Source organism: Mus musculus, chromosome 17 (genome assembly GCF_000001635.26).
Source record: "Mus musculus strain C57BL/6J chromosome 17, GRCm38.p6 C57BL/6J".
Taxonomy (NCBI): domain Eukaryota; kingdom Metazoa; phylum Chordata; class Mammalia; order Rodentia; family Muridae; genus Mus; species Mus musculus.
Window position 1 is genome coordinate 24,124,968 of NC_000083.6, and position 22,986 is coordinate 24,147,953.

At 44.1% G+C, this 22,986-nt stretch overlaps 1 protein-coding gene and 1 long non-coding RNA gene across 15 annotated transcripts in view; one reads left to right on the top strand and one right to left on the bottom strand.

The window, feature by feature from the left end:
• The window catches only part of Pdpk1 (3-phosphoinositide dependent protein kinase 1), an 81,940-nt gene that overhangs the window by 51,288 nt on the left and 7,666 nt on the right, over positions 1 to 22,986 (bottom strand). For 2 of the 13 annotated variants that reach the window (NM_001080773.2, NM_011062.4), the window contains exon 1: positions 16,470 to 16,627. The exons of 7 other annotated variants lie outside the window; for them this stretch is intronic. In NM_001080773.2, the coding sequence (NP_001074242.1) occupies positions 16,470 to 16,493 (24 nt within the window). In that variant the 5' untranslated portion in view covers positions 16,494 to 16,627. 4 more of the 13 variants (XM_017317325.2, XM_030249575.1, XM_017317320.2 and 1 more) reach the window with 4 other exon arrangements.
• Positions 16,596 to 17,631, top strand: Gm33409. 2 transcript variants are annotated; one of them, XR_003952237.1, is made up of 3 exons: positions 16,596 to 16,870; positions 17,115 to 17,193; positions 17,484 to 17,631. It is a non-coding gene; the product is annotated as a predicted gene, 33409 (long non-coding RNA). The 2 variants fall into 2 exon arrangements; XR_876671.3 differs by having other exon boundaries at positions 16,596 to 17,193.

Here is a 22,986-nt window from a genome sequence, read left to right on the forward strand (position 1 = left end):
AGGTCTATCATAAAGTTCCAGAGCCCTGAAGACACTGTGTTTACCCAGCATTTCCCATGTATACATGTACAACCATACTACTATGACTATTACATTTGAAAGACCCTAAAAGGAAAATGCTGGATTGAGTCAAACTTTTATTTTTACTTAGAAGCTATTCTGTGCTTAAAATAGGAGAATAATGGGGCTGGAGAGATGGCTCAGTGGTTAAGAGCACTGACTGTTCTTATGAAGGTCCTGAGTTCAAATTCCAGCAACCACATGGTGGCTTACAACCATCTATAATGACATCTGATGCCCTCTACTGGTGTGTCTGAAGACAGATACAGTGTACTTACATATAAATAATAAATAAATCTTTTAAAAAATAGGAGAATAACAAAACCAGTCCCCAAAATACTATTCAACCAAGTGGGTGAAGGCCATTGGACAGGAATCCCCTCTAGCAGAATCAATCAAGAGCTCAGTTTTTATCCCTAACCATCTTCCTGCTGGGCTCCACCTTCTGGATAAAGAGGTTCTCACTGAAATCAATAACCAAGCAAAACAGTGTCACTATGCATGGCTAAGTCCAGAGGAGAATTTCAAAACATTCTCAACATGCACAGAAACATTTGTAGATCTTTCTATACAAGTATGACACACACACCTCTACCAATTTAGAATTGCTGTCACCAGAAAAAGGAATAAAAGGACAGCCTGGGATTCCACATTCTTGCAGCTAATTCTAAGTACCTAACCACAGGTTTCAACAAACCAGAGGTCCTCTGACCCTCTCTGCCTATCAGCCACTGTTGGTGAAGATCCCAGTTATCAGCATCCAGAAAATAATGTCACCCTTTCCTCAAAGTACCTCCCCATTATATGCAGTGCTGGTCTATCTTATCTTCTTATCCACCCTACCTTTATGTGTGTTGTGTGTAAATATGGATGCATGTGGGGATACACGAAGTCAGAGGTTGTCATCCGGTGTCTTCCTCAATCACTTCTCAACAGCATTTTTTGAGACAGTTTTTCCACTAAACCTGGAGGTCAACAACTGAGTGGGCGGGCTGACAATGAGCTACAGGTATTGGCCTGTCTCCAGCTACCCAGCACTGGGGTCACAGGTGCTTACCTGGCATTTACATGGATGCAAGGGTTCAGAACTCAAGTCCTTATGCTAAAGTGACAGGTACTTTCCTGACTGAGCCATCACCCCAACCCTTCATTTCTACCTTTCTACTATCTACTAATCACTTCAATCTGTGGGTCATAAGCCTTTTGGGGGTCAAATGACCCTTTTACAGGGTTCACATATCAGATATCTTGCATATCAAATATTTATAAAACAAGTCACAACAGTAGCAAAATTACAGTTGTAAAGTAGCAATGGAAATAATTTTATGGTTGGGGTCACCACAACATGAGGAACAGACTAGAGTCACAGCATTAGGAAGGTTGTGAGCCATTGCTGTAGACTGAGACAAACAAGCCAAAGCCCTGACTTGTCTGATATGCCTGCTGTCTTCCAAGTTTTGTACCTGAAGAAATTCCAGTCTTGGTTCAATCTAAAAAAAAACTACAAAGAGGCTGACATAGTGGCATGTGTTGTAATTACAGCTACTGGAAAGCTGAGGCAGCACAACTGTGAGTTTAAGGAAAACATGGACAAAATAAAAAGATCAAGTCTGAAAACAAACATTTAAGTTGGACATGGTGTCACATGAACTCAGAAACGGAAGAAGGATCTTAAGCTCACAACCAGCTTGGACTACAATAGTGAGTCTAAGTTAACCTGCTCTACTTAGCAAAATTGTCTTTAGAAATACATATTTTTAATTAAAAGCCTCAAACAGCCCTCACATTTGTATGTGACTCAAGGCAAAGGTCATACAATAAATGGTACAGTAGTTTTACCTGAAAACAAATTTGAGGTTTCAAAGCTAACCACAAAGATCACAAAAACCAAGACAGACTCCCTGCTGAGAAAGCAGCAAGTGTTGCTTGCCGTGTGCAGAAGGATGATACAAAGCACCATCTCCAAATGCAGTAGGAAACAGGGGTCTAGCCCTGATTTAAACAAAAACAGTCTCAGACTAGTAAGGTGGGTCAGCAGGCAAAGGCACTTTAACTTTTCCTTTCAATTGACTTCAGTTCCTGGGACACATCTGGTAGAAGGAAAGAAATGACTCCCGGAAGTTGTCCTCTGACCTTCACATGTACTGTGCACACGCCCATACCCACATAAGTAAAATAAATACATACAAGTAACTTAAACCTTAGTTTGTTATTGTTTGATTTAAAAACAAAACAAAACAAAAAACAAAACAAGACCTCTCTTCATAGCCCTGGCTGTCCTGGAACTCACTATTTAGACTAAGCTGGCCTCAAACTCAAGGCCTGCCTCTGCCTCCAGAGTGCTGGGGACTAAAAGTGTATGCTACCATGCCCAACTTTAAAAAAAAAAAAAATTTTTTTAAGAGAAACAAGTCCTGTCAAGAAGGAGTCCACTATTTGGATGGATCCTAGAGGTGTTTAAGCCTGTAGATAGTGACTGTCTGGAGAGTCTGTATTATAGGCCAGCTCCAACCTCTACCAGTCAGGAACTCTACAAATCTCCAGTATCTTTCATCTAGAAGGATTTGACTGGATAAGCAGGAAAGTCCCTTCCAAAACAAACAAACAAACAAACAAACAAACTACATTACATGACACACATTGAAAGCATCATGGACCACAGGCTTAATTTTAGTAAAGTACAATGAACTTCATCTAACATCATGAATGATGAGTCATGCAGGTATCATGAACTACAACAGGATGCAGGAGGCATCTTGATTCGATAGGGTTCCTTATAACCATCACACTGAAAACATCAGATGGGGGCTGGAGATGACTCAGAGGTTAAGAGCAGTGGCTGCTCTTCCAGAGGATCTGAGTTCAATTCCCAGCAAACACATAGTGGCTTACATCTATCTATAAATGTAATCAGATGCCCTCTTCTAGCATGCAGGTGTACATGAAGATAGAACACTCATATATATTAAATAAATAATTTTTTAAAAAAAGAAAAAAGAAAAGAAAAAAGAAGACATCAGACTGGACTGGAAAGCTGGCTCAGTGTTTAACAGCATTGGTTGTTCTGCTCTTCTGGAGTCCTGAGTTCAGTTCCAAACAACCACATGGTGACTCATGGTGAATTATGACCATCTACAGTGGATTCTGATGCCCTTTTCTGACATCAGAAGATATATGTCTGCAGGCATACATGTAGACAAAGCACTCATATAAACAAACAAATAAACCTTAAAAAAAAAACATCAGACAAATCTAAATCATGGGGCATTCTATAAAATATTTAACCAGTATTCTCTCCCACAAAAAATAAAAAATCATGAAAAATAAGAAAAGTCACAGGATCAGAGGGATGCAAGAGGCATTGACAGCTAAACGCAACATAGCATTCTAGGGAGAAGTACAGAAGTCCCAAATATGTCTTAAGTTCCTCCAGTAGTGCTGTCCTATGCTAACAACCTGGTTTTGAAAGGTATCCACAACCAGGCAAGCTGAGTCAAGTGTTTATTGTAACTAAGTATTTCAAAATAAAGTTTATTCATTTAGTTTTTGAGACAGGGTCTCTCTGTAACCCTGAATGTCCTGGAAATAGGTATGTATAGATCAGCTGTCCTTGAACCTACAGAAATCTATGTACCTGTCTCCCTGCTTGGATTAAAGACATGAACACCAGTGCTCAGCTCTACATATAATTTCTATTTATATAGGATCAAAGGACAACTTGGTAGAATCTGTCCTCTCTTTCCACATTAACATGTTTGAGAAATCAAACACACATGTACAAAATAAATAAATGTAATTTAAAATTCAAATAATACTAATGATTTTTGTGAGGTAACTATCATGCTAGTTTTGCATAAACTTATAGAACTTGTAAACACTTTGGGTCAATATTCAATAAATATTTGAATATAGGATTACTGAAAGAAAATAATCTGAAATAGAAAGAAAGGGTTTAGTGTAAGTTTGGTTTAGTTTTATTTGGTGGGAGGGTAGGGAATCTATATAGCCCAGGCTAGACTCCAACTCATGATCCTCCTACCTCCAGAGATGTGGGATTAAAGGCTTGGTATGAATTTTTTTCTCACTTTATTTTTATTTATTTGTGTGTGTGTGTGTGTGTGTGTGTGTGTGTGTGTGTGTGTGTGTGTGTTTGGCTTGCATGTATGCCTATGCCAAAAACTGAACTTGGGTCCTTCAGAAAAGTACTAAACTGCTAAACCATCTCTCCTGTTCCAGTATGAATTTCTTTTTTTTCTTTTCTTTTGTGTTTTGTTGGTTTTTGTTTGTTTGTTCATTCATTTTTTGACAGGGTTTCTCTGTGTAACAGTTCCTGTCCTGGAACTCACTTTGTAGACAGACCACCAGACTGGCCTTGAATTCACAAGATTTCTGCCTCTGCCTCCTGAGTGCTGGAACTTAAAGGTGTGCGTATATCACCATGCTTGGCATGAATTTTTTTTTTTTTTTTTTTTTTTTTTTTTGGTTTTTCGAGACAGGGTTTCTCTGTGTAGCCCTGGCTGTCCTGGAACTCACTTGTTGTAGACCAGGCTGGCCTTGAACTCAGAAATCCACTTGCCTCTGCCTCCCAAGTGCTGGGATAAAAGGCGTGCGCCACCACACCCGGCTGAATTTCTTAACATTACCAATTTCTTGGGCTTGAATCTCAAATAAACCAAGTCTCTATGCAAACAAGCTAAGTAACAAGTAAGGACCACCTGGCCTTCTTAGCCTTCCAATTAGAAACTTCCTACACTCTTGGCCATGCCCCAGCTTATACAAACCAGATTGTCCTCCCCTCTCTTCCTTGAACTGTCCCTGCCTACCCACTGGGCGACCTTGAGGACTAGGTCTTTTCAGCAGACCTTCTAGAGTAGCTCCAAGAAGGCTGAATCTTTCTGACAGAGCACCATTCTTGCCAGTAATAAACCACCTGAAATGCCAGACTGTTGACCTTTTCCTTCAGGCCATGAGGCAGTCAGTGGTTAGCTGGCCTCATGGGAAACAAACCATGCAAGCTGTCTCCTAAACAGAAATGTTTCTCACCCAAGAGTTTTTTCAGGCCAGGAGCATGGATTCCATTTTGTTTATGATCACTTCTTTAAAACTATCCACCAGGCACCTCCCCTACCCCTCTGATCCCAACATAGTACTCAGTGCCAATAGCAGCTGCACAGGATAGGCTATGCCTTCAAACAAAACAAACAGCACCACTTAGATCATGAGGCAAGCAGGCTAGCTTTCTTTCTTTCTGAACTAAAAATAAAAGGAATCCATATAAATAAAATCTATAATTAGATACACATTTTTAAAATTGTGTATCTGATAATAATCAGCTATGTACATATAATCAGTAAAGACTGTAATATGGACCAATGAAAAACACATTAAAAAATGTCAGACTGTACCAAGAAAAAAATTAGTTGATAATAGAAAAAACATGCAGTAAATGCTGTGAATTTCTGCAACTGTGCACAGAAGAAGCAATAAATTTTTTTCTATCTGGGTCCAAAATAAGTCACAGTCCATTTGGAGTGCCTAAGTACCCACACTCCATTGTGGGAATCAGAAAACAGTAGTCAGGTCAGGTATGAACAGGTATCATGTTTCTAAGATTCCAACTTCCCTAGAATCTGTAGTGGTTCTGCAGAGCAAGCCTTCCTTAGAAAAGGCTGAACAGGCAATTCTCCCAAGGTGGTCCCACTCCCATCAGTATCCAAAGGAAAAGTCCATGTGATGGTACTGCACAACAACCAGTGTTGACATGCTAGCTCTGACATCTGACATAGCCTGTCTTCTGCCTAGGATGATGGGGGCTTTCAACATCAACTCACTGCATATCATGCATGGGCACACAGGATAGGCACCAACTAAAGTGGGATACTCTGAAATAAGTGCTAGGAACACAACCACCACTAGGACCAACAACAATAGAAGGACTGGGAATATAACTGTGGTTCTGTTAGTGACTGCCCCAATCCATAGAGCAAACTACTCCTCTGAGCACCAAAGAACTCATCCTGGAAATTATAGCCAAGCCAAGCCCAGTGAAGAGATTTTTTTGAACCTTGCCCAGAGTAGCAGAGACCAAAGTAAGCCCTATAGTACTAAGGAAGGTAGTAGTATCTTATTAAACTTCAGGGGAGACACAGTAAGCCAATCCTAAGGATCTTAAGGGAAGTAGCCTTTCTATGGGAATACAGAAATTAGACTGGTATCTCTGAGGCTCTTCTACAGGAACTGGGGATGCAGATGTGTGAGGACAATGATTCAGCTACAGCTCAACTACTAAGGCAACAGCTTCAGCTCACAATACTGGTGCTCAGCACTAAATTCAACTAACCTTTTATCTAATATTTGCTGGTCAGAACTTCATAGGGAGGACTTTAGTGTACAAAGTAAAGAATAGGTTTGAAATTGTTTCAAGGGTTAGGTAGTTCCTGAGGCATGAAGGAAAACAAAGCCAAAAACAAACCAACCACAACAATCAAGATGACACAAAGGTACTAAAACTATCATGTTATCTAGTGGCTCAGAATTTAGTTACCAGATCTAGCTTTCTTGGCTGTGGCTCTACAGATCCAGGCCACTCTTTGAGGAGGGAAACAACAGAGACTGGTGTGAGCATGCCCATCATTCAAGCTCTATGGGGACAAAGTTTGGACTGACATTTTAGGCAAAATATACAGCGCTCTCAGCCCAAGAGTTGGACTGTCAAGCACTGTCCACCAGGGCGCGCACCCTAATATAACTTCAAAGTTCTGCTTGGATGCAGCTGACCTAGTAGCACCAACCTCTGTACCTCCTCCCACAGTTAAGAAGTCAAGACCTAAACCCTCTGTGCAGACAAGTGCAATGCATCAATCACCTTGACATCAAGTTACTTTTAAATTTCAATACAACCAAAAGTTCTGTCAGTTATGCAAATACCTAGTCATCCCTCTTTTCAAAGGTAAAACTTGAAAAAAAAGGCTAAAAATACCATTTTTCTTCATTTATTGAGGGGATGGCTCAATAGAAAAAACACTTGCAAACCAGAGTTTGGATCCCCAGCACCCACATAAAAAGCTAAGCAGGGGTGGTAGAAACATGTAATTTCAGCACTCAGGAGGCAGAAACAGGGCATCTCCAGAGCAAGCTGCCTAACCAGAGTAGCTGGAATTAAGCAAAGTCCAGGTTTAGCAAGACGCCCTGTCTCAATACAAAACTGAGGAAGACATCTAAAAATTTTGAGCCTCTGCACACAGGCACATGTACTCACACACATGCAAACACACACACACATAGCCGGGCGTGGCGGTACACGCCTTTAGTCCTAGCACTTGGGAGGCAGAGACAGGCGGATTTCTGAGTTTGAGGCCAGCCTGGTCTACAGAGTGAGTTCCAGGACAGCCAGGGCTACACTGAGAAACCCTGTCTCGAAAAACAAAAACAAAAAAAAAATTACACACACACACCATACAAAGTACATAAAAAATTATTTATTTATTATTATTCACTGTAGCTGTCTTCTGACACACCAGAAGAGGGCGTCAGATCTCATTACGGGTGGTTGTGAGCCACCATGTGGTTGCTGGGAATTGAGCTCAGGACCTTCGGAAGAGCAGTCAGTACCTTTACCCACTGAGCCATCTTGCCAGCCCATAAAAAAATTTTTAAGTGCCCTAAATCTATAAACAACCTATTCCAACACTACTTTGAAGTTGATTTTTGTTGCTGCTGCTGTTGTCTAAAAGTCCTAGAAGACAAAATGGTTCTTTTACCTCAGCCTCCTGAATGCTGGGATTAGCGGCATATCCTATCATATCCATAGCTTTGTGCTGAAATTAAGTTATGATTAGCAAACATTATCAGAGTATAAAAGTAGCAATCCAAGAGAATATAATACCATATTCACTAGCTGTGTGCTATACATAAGGTAAGGGTAAAGACTGACTCTTAGCCAGATTGATCATGGTCAAAATCTACAGCAATGCATCACTTCATTTATTTTGCTTTTTTTTTTCTAAAGGTTTATTCATTATTATATCTAAGTAGACTGCAGCTGTCTTCAGATGAACCAGAAGAGGGCGCCAGATCTCATTACGGGTGGTTGTGAGCCACCATGTGGTTGCTGGGATTTGAACTCAGGACCTTCGGAAGAGCAGTCAGTGCTCTTAACCACTGAGCCATCTCTCCAGCCCCTTATTTTGCTTTCTGAGAAGGCTTTTCTGTGTAGTCCTGGCTGTTCTGGAACTTGCTCTGTAGACCGGGCTGGCCTTGAACTCATTGAGATCCACCTGCCTCTGCCTCCTGAGTGCTGGGATTAAAGGTGCCACTATCTTTGGGCAGCAATACACTTTGATAGCATGCACCCTTGATGTAACATGATGAAAATGATACTGACCCCCCCCCCATTATTCTTCTCCCTAAGACCTATAATTCCATTCTGACCATAAGGACATATATACCAATAGTTGGCATCAGATAGTACCTGTCTGTCTTCAAACTTGCTATGGTGTGTCCAAAGACAGATAGGCAGACAGACAGGCAGGCAGACAGACAGACAGAAAGGGAGGAAAAGAAAAGAAAGGAATAACACAGAGGGGATGTGTTGAGCATATTGCCTAAATTGGTAAAGTACTGAGTTCAGATTCCCAGAACCTATGTAAAATGTGAGGTGTGACAGTATGTCAGCCAGTCTTGCTGAAAACTGGATAGCTTCAGGTTCAGTGAAAAGACCCTGTCTCAAAAATAAGGTAGAGCTCCCAAGAGATAGCTCAGTGGATAGGATGCTGCTAACCAAGCATAAGGGCCTAAGTTCAGATACCTGGCAACCAAGTAAAAAGCCAGGCATTGCAGTGCATACCTATAATCTCAGCACTTGCCAGTCAGTCTAGCCAAAACAGTGAGCTCTAGGTTCACTGGGAGACCTGACCTCAAAAAACTGGGTGGAGAGCAATGGAGGAAGACATCCTAAATTGATCTCTGTCCTACACATACACTCATGCACTCTCAAGCATATACCACACACACAAAATAAAATAGAAGAAGATAATGTACAGGCACATATGCACATACAAATGTAAATACACACACACACAGACAAAGAGAGACAGAGATACAAAAAATGGAAGAGTGAGGGGAGGGGAAAAGAGAAGAAAAGGGAGGAGGATGGAAAGGAGAAAAGGAGACTGGCTGCATGGATGAATCAATCACTAAAGTGCTTGTCATGCAAAGGACCTAAATTCAATTCCCAGAACCCACATAAAAAGTTGGGTGTGGTGGTGAATCTGTAGTTATCTCAGCACTCAGGAAGTAGAGACAAGTAGATCCAGGGGCTAGCTGCCAGCCAGTCTAGCCTAATTGATGAGAGCCCTTGTCCCTGTGAGTCTCAAAGCACAAGGGTGGGTGACCCTAGGGGAAAAAAAATACTAGGAGTTTAATTCTGGCACACAAACACCAACAGAGACAGAAAGAGACAGTAAACAAGAGGTGGTGGTACAGACCAGAATACAAGCACTGGGAAAGCTAAGGCAGGAGGATGAGGATCTAAAGCTCTAGGTTAGCCTAAGAGACATATCAAGATCCTGTCTTGAAAGGGATGGGAAGCTGGGCAGCAGTGATACAGGTGTTTAGTCCCAGAACTCTGGAGGCAGAGCAGTCAGATCTCTGAGTATGAGGCTAGCCTGGTCTACACAGCTAGTTCCAGGATAGCCAGGCCTACACAGAGAACCCTGCCTAAAAATAAATAAATACAAACAAACAAATAATAGATGGGGACTGAGGAGCAGAACTGTGTCTATCGATACCAAAGAACACCCGCCTAGGTATAAGAACCAAGAGGGCAGAGTGAGAAAAGAGTTACAGGGGTCACCTAGAGGCTGTTGGCTCTAAAAATCAAGGCTACAAGAGAGTTTACCTTAAAGACACAGACATGGAACACAGAACAAATGGTATAGAACCAAGGCCTGGGGAAAGGGCAGCCACCATGAAACATACTAACCAGACAAGGCTTTACAGCCATGGGAAATGTGTGTGAGGGGCCTTCCACAGAGGAGAATTTCTTCAGGCAAAGAGAAAGAACATGGGAAAGACAAGAGGCCACTGAGAACCTGGCAGCCCCAAACATCATGGACATTTGCCTGGACATAGGCGTGCATTCGTGCATCTGTGCATGCATCCGTCTGTCTGTGTCTGCCTGCCTGTCTGTCTGTCAGTGTCTGTGTTGGGAGAAACAAAGTAAAAAAAAGCAGGAGGGAAGAGGAGGGGGCACAAGCGGTTGGTACTTGGAGATACAACCAGCAGGTCCTTGGAGTGAGGCAAGGGAGAAGCCAGAAGGAAAGGACAGAAAGAAAACGAAGAAGGCAGCTAGTGGGCAGTCACATGTAATGGTAACAAGCAAACAACAACCACCACCAAGCGGGGCATAATGGCGCACGCCTTTAATCCCAGCACTTGGGAGGCAGAGGCAGGCAGATTTCTGAGTTTGAGACCAGCCTGGTCTACAGAGTGAGTTCCAGGACAGCCAGGGCTACACAGAGAAACCCTGTCTCAAAAAACCAAAAAGAACAACAACCCTGATTGAAACAGTCTCCCTCCAGTGCAGAGAAAAGTACACAAGTGCAATTCCTAGGACTAAAGCTCCATAGCTAGGTCCAGAAGATAAATAGCCACGGTAGGTCTGTCCCTCATGCCCAGTTTAGGTCTCCCCAAAAACACTAAGGAAAAACTGAAAAATTAGCCCAAGCCCCTTCTCACATTTCTACCTCAGGTCAAAGCTCTTGGTTAAGACTCTGAGGAAATTTTCTGAAAATCTTACCAACCTTCTCTGATAGCATATACAGCCACTTAAAGCTACAACTCAAGTTTTAAAAAAGAAAAATAAGCTGGGCATGGTGGCGCACGCCTTTAATCCCAGCACTTGGGAGGCAGAGGCAGGCGGAGTTCTGAGTTCGAGGCCAGCCTGGTCTACAGAGTGAGTTCCAGGACAGCCAAGGCTACACAGAGAAACCCTGTCTCGAAAAACCAAACCAAAAAAAAAAAAAAAAAAAAAAGAGAGAGAGAGAGAGAGAAAAAAATAGCTAAAGAATGGAGCTTTAACCACAATCTCACTATAAAAGCTATGTCTCTGGTGGAAGTCATTTCGACCAAAGTCTGATGAGACCATGAGGCCCCTGAGTGGAAAAACCAGCTGTGATTCCCCCAAGCATACACAAGACACACACCTCAAAAGGAACATCCTTAGCCTCTAAATAGACCTTCCAGCAAGGTCTGTACATACAACTCCCCTCAGGATAAGACAGACTAGTGCAAAGGCAGGAGGACTGATCTGTCAGTGAAATTCGGGAACTCACCAGACCACCCAAGAACAATGTGCCTACCATCATCTGGCCCCCTGACAAACTACAGGCAGAAATCATGCATTCATGTTCAGCAGTAAGCAATGAACCTTTAGTACTTGCTGTTCTAGCTTTTGTACTCTCTATATAATCCAGCCACCTAAAATCACAATCCTGAATCAGACAATCAATAAGCAATCAATAAGGATTGATAAGGGTTGATAAGCAATCAATCCTTCCCAGTGGTGCTGTACACCTTTAAATTTCAACACTCAGGAAGCAAAGACAGGCAGATTTCTGTGAGTTCTAGGCCAGCCTGATTTATACAGTGAGTTCCAGAACAGCCAGGGCTACACAGTGAGACCCTTTCTCAATAGATACTATTTTATAACCCAGTCCTTTATAATGAATTGTTCTTTTTTGTTTCTTAAAAGACAGGCTCTCTGATTATCTTGTCCAGGCTTTCCTCAAATGTGTGAGTTCAGTGATTCTCCTGCCTTAGCCTTCCAACCTGACTTAAATACTTTTCTTTTTCTTTCTTGGGATTAAAAAATGTTTTTTATGTGTATGGGTGTTTTGCCAACATGTAAGTCTGTCTATGTACTTGGTGCCCAAGGAGGCCAAAACAGGGCTTTGGACCCCCAGGCGGTTGTAAGTTGCCATGTAGGTCCTGGAAATCTAACACAGGTCCTCTGAAGAGCAACCAGTGTACCAAAGCAGGACCTACCACCCATCACAATTCCAAACAGCACTTTTACATCACAGAGAAAACACATCCCTACACTAAAAAAAAAAAAAAAAAATTCACTGCCTTTGATCTAATAGCTAGAGACTGAACATACAACCTGCTCACAACATTCAAGTAACTCCAAAAAGGTCTGGCATCATACCAAACAAGTGAACGATGTGATCCAGTCACAGAAGAATGCATGACTGAGAAAATCTGACCCTTATGTGTCCCAAACTTACAGTTTCCACACAACACTTTCTCCCCCATTGTATTGCCCTTTGAACCTGCCTTCAAAACAACTGCACTGCATACCCCATTGCCACCTGTCATCCCACAGACAGGCCTACAACACATTTGCACCTGCTGAGGGAGTCATTTCTGCACCACTGTGTTCCTCTGCAATGACTTGCTCTCCTCAAAGAACTGAAAACTCACATGGGACTCCCTGTGCACTCCACAGAAGACAGTACTTGGGAAGAGGAAAGCACACGCTGAGGGCCACTCTCCAAACATCACCTCAGAGAGCCTCATCTCCAGCTCCTCCCAGCATCAATCAGTTGCCTGGGAGCACCTTAACTCCAGCTCAAGTGGCTCAGAAGATGAGAACAGGCTGAAAATGGAAACACATGTCCCCAGGAGCCACCTGTTCTTCTTCCCCAAATCTGTACTGAAAGCAGCCTAGAGGCTAAGACTAGCCTGCCTTCAGCCCTATATCACTGCAGACAGCTGCTAGCTAAGACACTTTCCTTTTCATAAGATTCATATCAAAAATATTCTTTCAAAAGTACTCAGACATTGGCTGGAAAAATGGCTCAGTGGTTAAGAGCAGTGGCTGCTCTTCCAGAGGACCCAGGTTCAATTCCCAGCACTCACATGGCAGCACACAACTGTAATTCTAGATCCAGAGGTTCTGGTGCCCTCACACAGACATACATGCAGGCAAAACATCAATGAACATAAAAAGAAACAAATCTTTTTTAAAAAATAAAATAAAAAGTACTCAGATATTAAGAGCACTTCCTGCTTTTGCTTGAAACTCAAATTTGGTTCCTGGAACCTATATATCAGGTGGCTTGATAACCACCTGTACCTCAAACTCCAAGGGATCAGAGACCCTCTCCTGGTCTTTGAGGTACCTATGCACACATGGGACTTACTCACAGAAAAATATACACATACAAGTAAATATATAATTTTTTTTTCAAAAAGAAGCATAAAGCAATCCCTCACTTCCATCTCTTATGGGGTCCTCCCTTGCCTTACTGGAGATGGAAATACATACTATTCTATGACAGACATAAGAGCTAACTCAAGAAATGTAGCATGGCAGGCTGAAGAGACAGCTCTGCAGGGGACAGGTTCCCAGAACTCACAGAGTAGCTAACTGCCATCTATAACTACAGTTCCAGAGGACCTAATGCCATCTTCTAGCCTCCAAAGACACTGCACACATAAGATGCACACACACACACACATATAATTTTTTAAAACACAGTTTCTCTGTGTATCTGTGTTGCCCTGGCTATTCTTGCACTCACTCTGTAGATCAGGCTAGCCTCGAACTCAGAGACCTGCCTACCTCTGCCTCTTGGCAGAGGGAATAAAAGGAATGTACTACCATGTCCCAGCTCAAAAGTAAGTCTTACAAAGGTACTGTTGGGGGTGGTTAGGAGCACTGACTGCTCTTCCAGAGATGCTTTTGCAATGTGTAAGGTGTGTATTTGATGGTGTCTATGGGAAGAGGAAAAGTGTGTTTTCTTACTTTGTCTTGTGTGCAGTGTCTTTGGAGGCTAGAAGATGGCAGTTAGGTAAACAGGCAGGTAGATCTCTGTGAGTTCAAGGCCAACTTGGTCCACAAAGCAAGTTTCAAGTTATTCAGAGGCTATATGAGATCCTTATCTTTAAAAAAATCTTGATAATTTGAATTTTTGCATGCTTTTCAACTTTCCCTGACAGATGGAGGACCCTTGAAAAATCTAAAGCACCTTAAGTTTTCCTCAATTTCCCATTTCTCCCTCTGACTAAACCACATCTCTTTTCCAAAGGAGCAGGGGTCCAAGCCTCATCCCAGCAGAGCACCAGCCCTCAGTGAGGGAAAACTACACACAGCTTCTTCCAAGCAGGTGTTTTCTGAAAGGAGACACTGAAAATGGGCCCCGGGGTCAAAGAATGTGGTCATCTGCCCACAGAAATATACTGTCCCTCCTCCTCCAACAAGGCACAGTTAACATGCTTAGGAAGCTCAAACTCCAGAAGACATCCTGGGTAGTGGCACTGAGGACTTCCTCACACCAGGTGCTTGGCTAAGCTGCCCACAGATTCTCTCTTGGGAGATAGATCCTCACGTGACAGAGTGACACTAGGTTCTCCGCCAAAACCCAGTCTGTTATTTATGAGTCATGTCCTTGACCTCTCTTACTTTAGTTTCCTCACCTGTTAAATGGGAACAATATCCACCTCACAACACAATACGAATGAAGTACACATCTAAATACCTGCCTTGAAGAGCTCAATAAATGGTACTTAAAAGCTCTGGCCCACCTAAACTGCAGACTGAGCTAGGCCTATTTCCACAGCCTCAGGCCATACTATTGGCATTACAAGGGAAAAGGGGAAAGGCTTTGAGGAAAATTAATTGAGACAGTGTAGCAAGCCAGGTTAAAGTTCAAATGCAAATACACTTTAACTATGCAAATCTCCGGTTCTCAGACCAAAAAAAAAAATCCATCAATGGAACCATCTCTGCCTTTCCTAACAGGAAGGAAGCAAAGCATATTCTCACATGTGCATATATGACAAGATGCACGGCCTACTTCTTCTCATTTTCTTACAGAGAAGTCTATTGTGTTTATTCTGTAATTTCTTCTGCTCACTAGGCTCCAGTGCTCTTAACACTGAAAAAGCTGTCTGATGAGAAGAAAATTGTAGATATCAAATGCCTACCACGGAAGTGTCAAGACAAAGTGAGAAAACACACTTTTCCTCTTCCCATAGACACCATCAGATACACACCTTACACATTGCAAAAGCATCTCTGTGTCAAAGTTCACTTCATAAATATCCAAAGTACTGTCACTCTGACTTCCACGATTCATGTTTTTGCGTGCTAGCCCAAGCACCCCGGGGTAAAGACACAAGTGTTGCAACACCCTTTTTTGCCTTTCACCATTTTTCTCAGCTGGATAGGTCCTCCTCCTTTTAGAATTTGGATTAATTACCATCCATCTCACAGTAGAGGGTTATAACTTCAAGTCCATGGATGAGATGCAGAAGGCTCTTGAGCCTCTGGTAGCAACAAAATTCCGTGCAACTGTGTATGCTTCTCAAAAGGAGCCCATACTTTGATTCTTAAAGGGGCTCATGACCCTCCAAAAACCACTACCACAGACACATCCTAGACCATACTGAACCAAGTGAGTTTCTTCAGTCCCCTCGAATAAAGAGACCAACAACCCTCTTCCCATCCCGCCCCACTCCCTGAAAGCTGGAGTGAGGATCGAACCCAAGAGCCCTGAACATGTGAAGCAAGCAGATTACCACTGAACCACAGCCCTAGCCCAAGGAGGTTTGCCTTTTGAACCAAATCTTGCTCGGCGTCTGACATCTTCTCATCAGCCACTTCATATCTCATACAAGGCAGACACGCTGATCTAAGAACTCTAAAACTTACCAGAAAATACAACTATGGATACTTATTTAACAACACAGAGAAAACAAACATTTCACCCAACAAGTGGTTGGTTTTGTCGTCCTCGTCCTTCCGCCCGCCCCCCCCAACCCCTCCTCCCTGTCAAACTTAGGCTGCCCTCGCTGGGGCCTCTAAGCCCGGCCTCCCAGGGCTTCCCACCTCACTGAGCGTAGAACTGCAGGCAAGAGGAGGACCGAAATGCCCCGCTGACCAAGAATCTGGAAAGGAGCCTCCAGCATCAGGTGCTACAAGCAGGAACTCACATCTCCTGCTTCCCAGGAACCTCCTCCAGGTAAAGGATGGAGAATGCTCCTCCTCGGGCAGGACCTCAAGGTAAGCCCAGAGGCTCGGCTCCAGGCTGCACAGAGCCGAAAACAAACTTTCCAGGCACTTCCACCCCGCCCGACCGGGTGACACCTCCCGGCCTCCCCCGCCCTCCGTGCCCTGTCAGCGCCCCCGGCTGCCGCCGACAGCCCGAGCCGGGGCCCGCATTCCCTGCCGCAGCCGAGAGGAACCCTCGGCCGGTGCCAACAGTCTTGCCCGCCACCCAGCCGCAGGTGAGGCGCCGCCCGGCCCGCGACACCGGGCCGCCCCGCCTCGCCCAGCAGAACCCAGGCGACCGCCACGCTCCCGGGTAACGGACCGGTGCGCCCTACAGCAGCCGCGCGCTCACCAGCTGGCTGGTGGTCCTGGCCATGAGCCCCAAGTCGGCGCGGGCGCCTCCCCCGCAGCGTTGCGCTGCTCGGCGCCTCCTCAGCGTCCTCCTCCCCGCGGCGGAGCCCCAGCAATGGCCGCCCTCATCCTGCGCCCGCCCCGCCGCCTGCCGCCCCCAGCGCCACCCCGCCCCCGCGCGACGCTAAGCAGGACTTCCGCGACGTAGCCGCCGCTCCTCTCGCCCATTGGTCAGTATAGCTGTCATTGGCGGCGGGCCGTGAGGGCCCCGCCCCCGACCAAGAGCCGTATTTCCGGGTTGGGGCCCGGCGCGCTTGTCGAGGGAGGCTGAGCGAGCCAATCAGAAGTGACGGGGAGGGGCCGGGGCCGGAGCGCCGAGCTGTCATCCGCGTTCCCTGTCAGGTAAACTGAGGCTCCGTAGCCAGCGGGCCAAGGTCACGCCTGGGGCAGCAGCAAGGCTGAGCTCGAACCTACTGCCAGGACAACTTGAATCTGATTCACAGGTCACGAGTAATCTGGGAGAGAAATTGGGCTATGATTTGAAGCAGAAAACAAGCCGTCCTGTCACTCCTGATGAACCTGTTTTTGCCAATATTTTGATGGACGTCTTTGTGAGCTTGCTTTTTTTTTTTTTTTCCTTTCCCAGCAGGATCTCACTATCGAGAACAGACTGGCCTCCTACTTGCGGCAATCCTGTCTCAGCCTCCCAGCTGCTGAAATGACAGGTATGCCACATCCTCCTTTAGTTGTCATTATGACAACCGCTGTAGATGTTTTTTTAAATTATGGTGAAACGCATACAATTTTTGTAAACTTTTTGCGCTGTGTGTACAGTGTATGTGTGTGTCCACTTTGTGGGTTTGTCAGATGTCTTCCTATACCAGTCGCTACCTGGAACTTGCTGATCCCTCTTGGCTGGCTGGCTGGCCAGTGAGATGCAGTGGTCCCCCTGTCTCTGTTTTCCCAGGGGTGAAGGTACAGACACACCCCCACCATCTCCAGCTTTCTTTTACAGGAGTGCTGAGGACTTGCCTGCATAGCAGGCATCATACTGAGCCATCTCTACAGACCTTCCCCATTTTTTTTTCAGTGTTGGGAATTAACTCAAGACCTCACACATGCTAGATCATCTCAAAATTAAATGTTTCTAAATTACACCCATAGCCCTTGCGCCCTTTGTTTTTTGTGGTGTTTTTGAGACAGTGTCTCAGTATGTAACCCTGGCTAGCCTGGACATCACTATGTAGACTGGGCTTGTCTTGAATTCATGATCTTTCTGCCTTAGATTTCCTAGTGCTTGGGTATAGGTATTCACCACCCTTTCCAGATATTTGTCATTTGTGTAAAATAATTTAAAGTGCTGAAAATTACTGTGAGTATTCAGCCTTAAATGGGGCATCTAGAACCAGGTCATAGTGGCTTATTCCTTTGATCTCAGCACTCAGGAGGCAGAGGCAGGGCTACACAGAGAAACTCTGTCTTGCAAAACAAACAAACACAAGATAAATAAAAGGGAGCATCTATATGAGTCCCCCTCCAAATAAGGCTTAGGGAACCTTGGGAATGTAAGAGGAGCAATGCTGAGAAATGCTGACTCTGACCCTGATGTGGCCTGGCACCGAGGGTCTCACCACTGCTGTGCTCACCTGCATAGGATCAAGCCAGTCAAAGTTCCAGCACCGACAGGAGGGGGCCTCACCAGGCTTGCACCTGTCTCCATGGTTACTGGCAGCTGATGGCCATTAGGGAAAAGCCATTCTTCCTTGAGGTGTAGCCACTAGAAGGTTGACCATGCTCAAGAGGACAACAACACACACATGCACACAGACAGCACTAACCAGACTCAGGAGGTTGCTAAAAGAAACTACCTGCCTCACTCCAAAGAGTTTAAATCCAGATGAAGTGGAGTGAACCTATGGAGTCATATAAAGTGGAAAGGAGAATAACTTGAGTTCAAGGCCAACCTGTGCAATATAGCAAGATTTCTCAAAAGAAATGTAGATAATATGGAGCAGCCAACACTCAGGGAGTAAATTCATAATCCCATGTAGGCAGAATGAACTGCTAAACCAGCAGTAACGGCCACTAACAACTTCATATTGACCTCATCTTGTCGCAAAGTTAGCAATTCCATCCTACATTGCATTTGTTCTAAAGCACCTCTGACTTTGTTGCCCCAGTTTTCAGATGAGGAAATTAAGGCATAGCAATGGCAGTTCTAGAGTTTGTAGTGCTACGACCGGGACCAGCCTTGGTCCACATTCTAGAACCTGTCTGTCAACCCCTAAGGATACAGCCCATAGCTATCCATTCTCCTAGTCTGCCATACATTTATAGACCTTAGAAACGGGGGCTGGAGGGATGGCTCAGCGGTTTAAGAGCATTGGCTGCTCTTCCAGAGGTCCTGAGTTCAATTCCCAGCAACCACATGGTGGCTCACGACCATCTGTAATGGGATCTGATACCCTCTTCTGGTGTTCCTGAAGACAGTGAGAGTGTACTCACATACATAAAATAAATAAATCTTAAAAAAAAAAAATGCCGGGTGGTGGTGGCACACACGTTTGATCCCAGCACTTGGGAGGCAGAGGCAGGCGGATTTCTGAGTTCGAGGCCAGCCTGGTCTACAGAATGAGTTCCAGGAAAGCCAGGGCTATACAGAGAAACCCTGTCTTGAAAAATAAATAAATAAATAAATAAATAAATAAATAAATAAATAAATAAATAAATAAATAATTCAGCCCGGGAGATGGCTCAGTGTGTGAAGTGCTACAAAGGCATGAAACCCTGAGTCTGGATCCTCATAACGAGTGTAAAGCCAAGCACAATTAAGCTCATCTGTAACCAGTATTCCTATGACAAGCCAGTTATCCCAGATCCTGAGCAACAGATGTGACATGCACGGCTCAGCAAGCAAAATACTTGCTGTAAGCCTAAAAACCTGAGTTTCACCCAACCTAAGTAAACAAGGGTGAGAGCTAACTCCTGAAAGTTGTTTGACCTCCATACATGTGCCAAGGTACACACAATATAAGTTTCCTAATATTTTTATTAAATTTAGTTTTGTATGTATTTTTCTTGCATGTTTATCTGTGCACCGCATGTGTACTTGGTGCCCACAGAGGCCAGAAGAGGGCATCAAACCCTCTGGGACTGGAGAAGGTGGTGAATCAACGTGTGGATGTCCTGCAAGAAGAGCAACAAGTGCTCTTAACCTATGAGCCATTTCTTCAGGCTTATAAGTTTCTATGAGTTCAAGGCCAGCCAAGGTTATACAGTAAAACCCTATCTAAAAACTCAGAACAAGAGAGAGAGAGAGAGAGAGAGAGAGAGAGAAAGAAACCAACCTGTGTCAAACAAGGTGGACGATAAGGACCCTATCTCAAAACTCAGAACAATAGAGAGAGAGAGAGAGAGTGAGAAAGAGAGAGAAAAAGAGAAAGAAAGAGAGAGAGAGAGAGAGAGAGAAAGAAAGAAACAAACAAACCTGTGTCAAACAAGGTGGACGATAAGGACCAACATTGGAGAGGCTGCTCTTTGACCTGCATATCTGTGCCTTCGCTCACACACACAAACATGCACACACTTCATCTCACATGAATGCACACTCCCATGGGGGAGGGGGTATTGATTTAAAACAACAAGTGACCATAACCCCTAATATCCAGAAGTCTCGTGCTACCCATGCTGGTTTGATCCATCCTTCCATTGCTCTGAACACTGTATCATTCTGTGCCCCACATGGCTCTCCTGATGACCTACCTGCCTCAGACTCTGTTGAAGAAACCTTCCATTTGAGGTGGGTTGTTTATAGATCCACATAGTGACAGATCTCTAACATGCAAAACATTAAAATGGTTCCCAGTTTATTTTTGTTGTTGTTCTTATGAACCAGGTCTGCACCAAAATCCAGACACACCTAACTTGCTTTCTTGGATAAATTTGTAGCATATGAAATTAATGGGTCAAAGTGCAGTTCATTGCTGCTAAATTGCGTGCCCTGTTCAACAAAGAGCATCCCATGTCTCGTCCTTAGAACACACAAGGGCAAGCTGGATGTTGATGGCACTCTTGCCAGCACACACCTTTGAAGACTTTGTCATCGTTATCCTGAATGGTTTACCTGCCATGCAGTGAAAACAATGTTAGCTTTCACCACTTGATGGCCCCAGGAGAAGACCACCCATGTAAGGAGACTAAGGCTGCAGTGAGCAATCACACTCTCAGAGTTAGATAAGTCACAGTACATAAGTGCCCAACTAGTAACCAACTCTGCTCAACTGCTTCCCAATCCTTTCAATTTTATTTGGGTCTTGCTTATCTTGAGAAAACACTAACCTTTTTTTTGTTTTGTTTTGGTTTTTTTGTTTTGTTTTTCCAGACAGGGTTTCTCTGTATAGCACTAGCTGTCCTGGAACTCACTTTGTAGACCAGGCTGGCCTTGAACTCAGAAATTTGCCTGCCTCTGCCTCCCAAGTGCTGGGATTAAAGGTGTGCGCCACCACGCAGGGCAACACTAACCATTTTATATGATTAATCTTCTTTAGTTCCCCATACAGCCTCCTGGGATGCATGGTTTATATTCATTATCACTTTTTTTCTCTGAGACAGGGTTTATCTGTGTAGCCCTGGAAGTCCTGAAACTCCCTCTGTAGACTTCTATAGGCCAGACTGGCCTTGAACTCAGAGATCTGCCTGCCTCTGCCTCCTGAGTGCTGAGATTTTCATTGCCATTTTACACATAAAATAATTTGCCAGAGTCTATGGTAACCACTGAGTACTGATAGCTAAATACAGATACTCTGGTTGTGAGAGAGAAACAGAGAGAGAGAGAGACAGACAGACAGAGAGACAGAGAGAGACAGAGACAGAGAGACAGAGACAGAGAGACCCTTTCTCAGAAAGTTACTGAAGGATGTGTTCCACCAAAAATAAACAAATAAAGGGGCAAACCAAGAAAGAAGACATGAGAACTAGAGGAAACAAGAGGAAACAGAATGCACAGGAACGGAGTGTAGGGAGGTCCCAGGTCCCTGGTCCTGCGTGTCCATTCAGCAGTCACTGAGCCTCCCCTGTTGCAAGCACTGTGCTTGGTAATTCACCAGTGAAAAAGCACAGAAAGCTCTCCTGTGGAATTGAGACTAATCAGGACTGGGGGAGAGAGTTAGCCGAATAAGCAAATGATACAGCATATTAGAAGGTGGTAAGTCCTGTGAGGAAGAGGTCTAAAGGGACAAGTGCCAAGATCAGAGCTGTAGGCAGGAAGCACCCAGACCCTAAGCAAGCAGGCTTCCAGAGTACTCCAGAAAAATCCTTAGATGATTCTCATATTTCCTATAGAGAGTTGAGCTGAGAAGCTGATATAAAGAAAACACCAGTAAAATGAAACAAAGCAAACAAACAAACAAACAAAAAAACCCTCTACTAGAAAGATTACACATAGAAGGACAGTGGTGGCGCACGCCTTTAATCCCAGCACTTAGGAGGCAGAGGCAGGCAGATTTCTGACTTCGAGGCCAGCCTGGTCTATAGAGTGAGTTCCAAGACAGCCAGGGCTACACAGAGAAACCCTGTCTCGAAAAACCAAAAGAAAAAAAAAAGAAAAAAAAAAGACTGTAATAAAATCAGTATCCTCCCTGTCTTCTTGCTTTTCATGTCCACCTTCCTAGGTGGTATCTTTATATCGAGAGTCATCATTTGTGGTTAAATATTGCTTTTCTGCTGAATATCCTGCCACAGTTCCAGCCTCATGTCAAGAGAACCTGATGATTCAGGGTTGAGTCAGTACCTGATCATGTCTGTAAATACCTCTCACAGCAGGAGAGGCACTGAAAAAGAGGCTCAAAATATGGATGTGTAATCTTTTTTTTTTTTTTTTTTTTTTTTTTGGTTTTTCTCCTGAGTGCTAGGATTAAAGGTGTGCACAACCATGCCTGGCCTATTGCAATCTTTTTAGAACTATTTGTTTTTGTTTTGTTTCTTAACTTTATGTGTCTAGGTGTTTTGCCTGAATGTATGTATGAGTGGTATGTATGAGTGTTATATGTGTGCAGTGCCCAGGGAGGTTAATGATGGCTGTAAGCTGCCCTGTGGGTGCTGGGAATTGAACCTGGTCCTCGAGAAGAGCACAGTGCTCTTAATGCTGAGCCACCTCTCCAGGCCCACGATTTCCACTTCTAATTACTGATGCAACTCAAAATTGATAAAATGGAGCTGGGCATGGCCAACTAACTTCTGTAAATCCGGTATTCAAGACACTGAGGCAGGAAATCATCAGCCACACTTCAGAACTCTCTCTCATATATATAAAACTGGGAAGAATATTTGTGACCCCATCGTTTACTGTTGGCCTGTGTTGCTAAGGATTATGCCCACATTCTCACTTCTTCCAGGTAAATGATCTATCACTGAGCAACATCCTTAGTCCTGGCAGCACAGAGGAGAGAAAAAGACCGTGAACTCAAAGAACAAGGGGTACAAGGGGTACATGGAGGGCTTAGAGAAGGAAGAGGGAGATG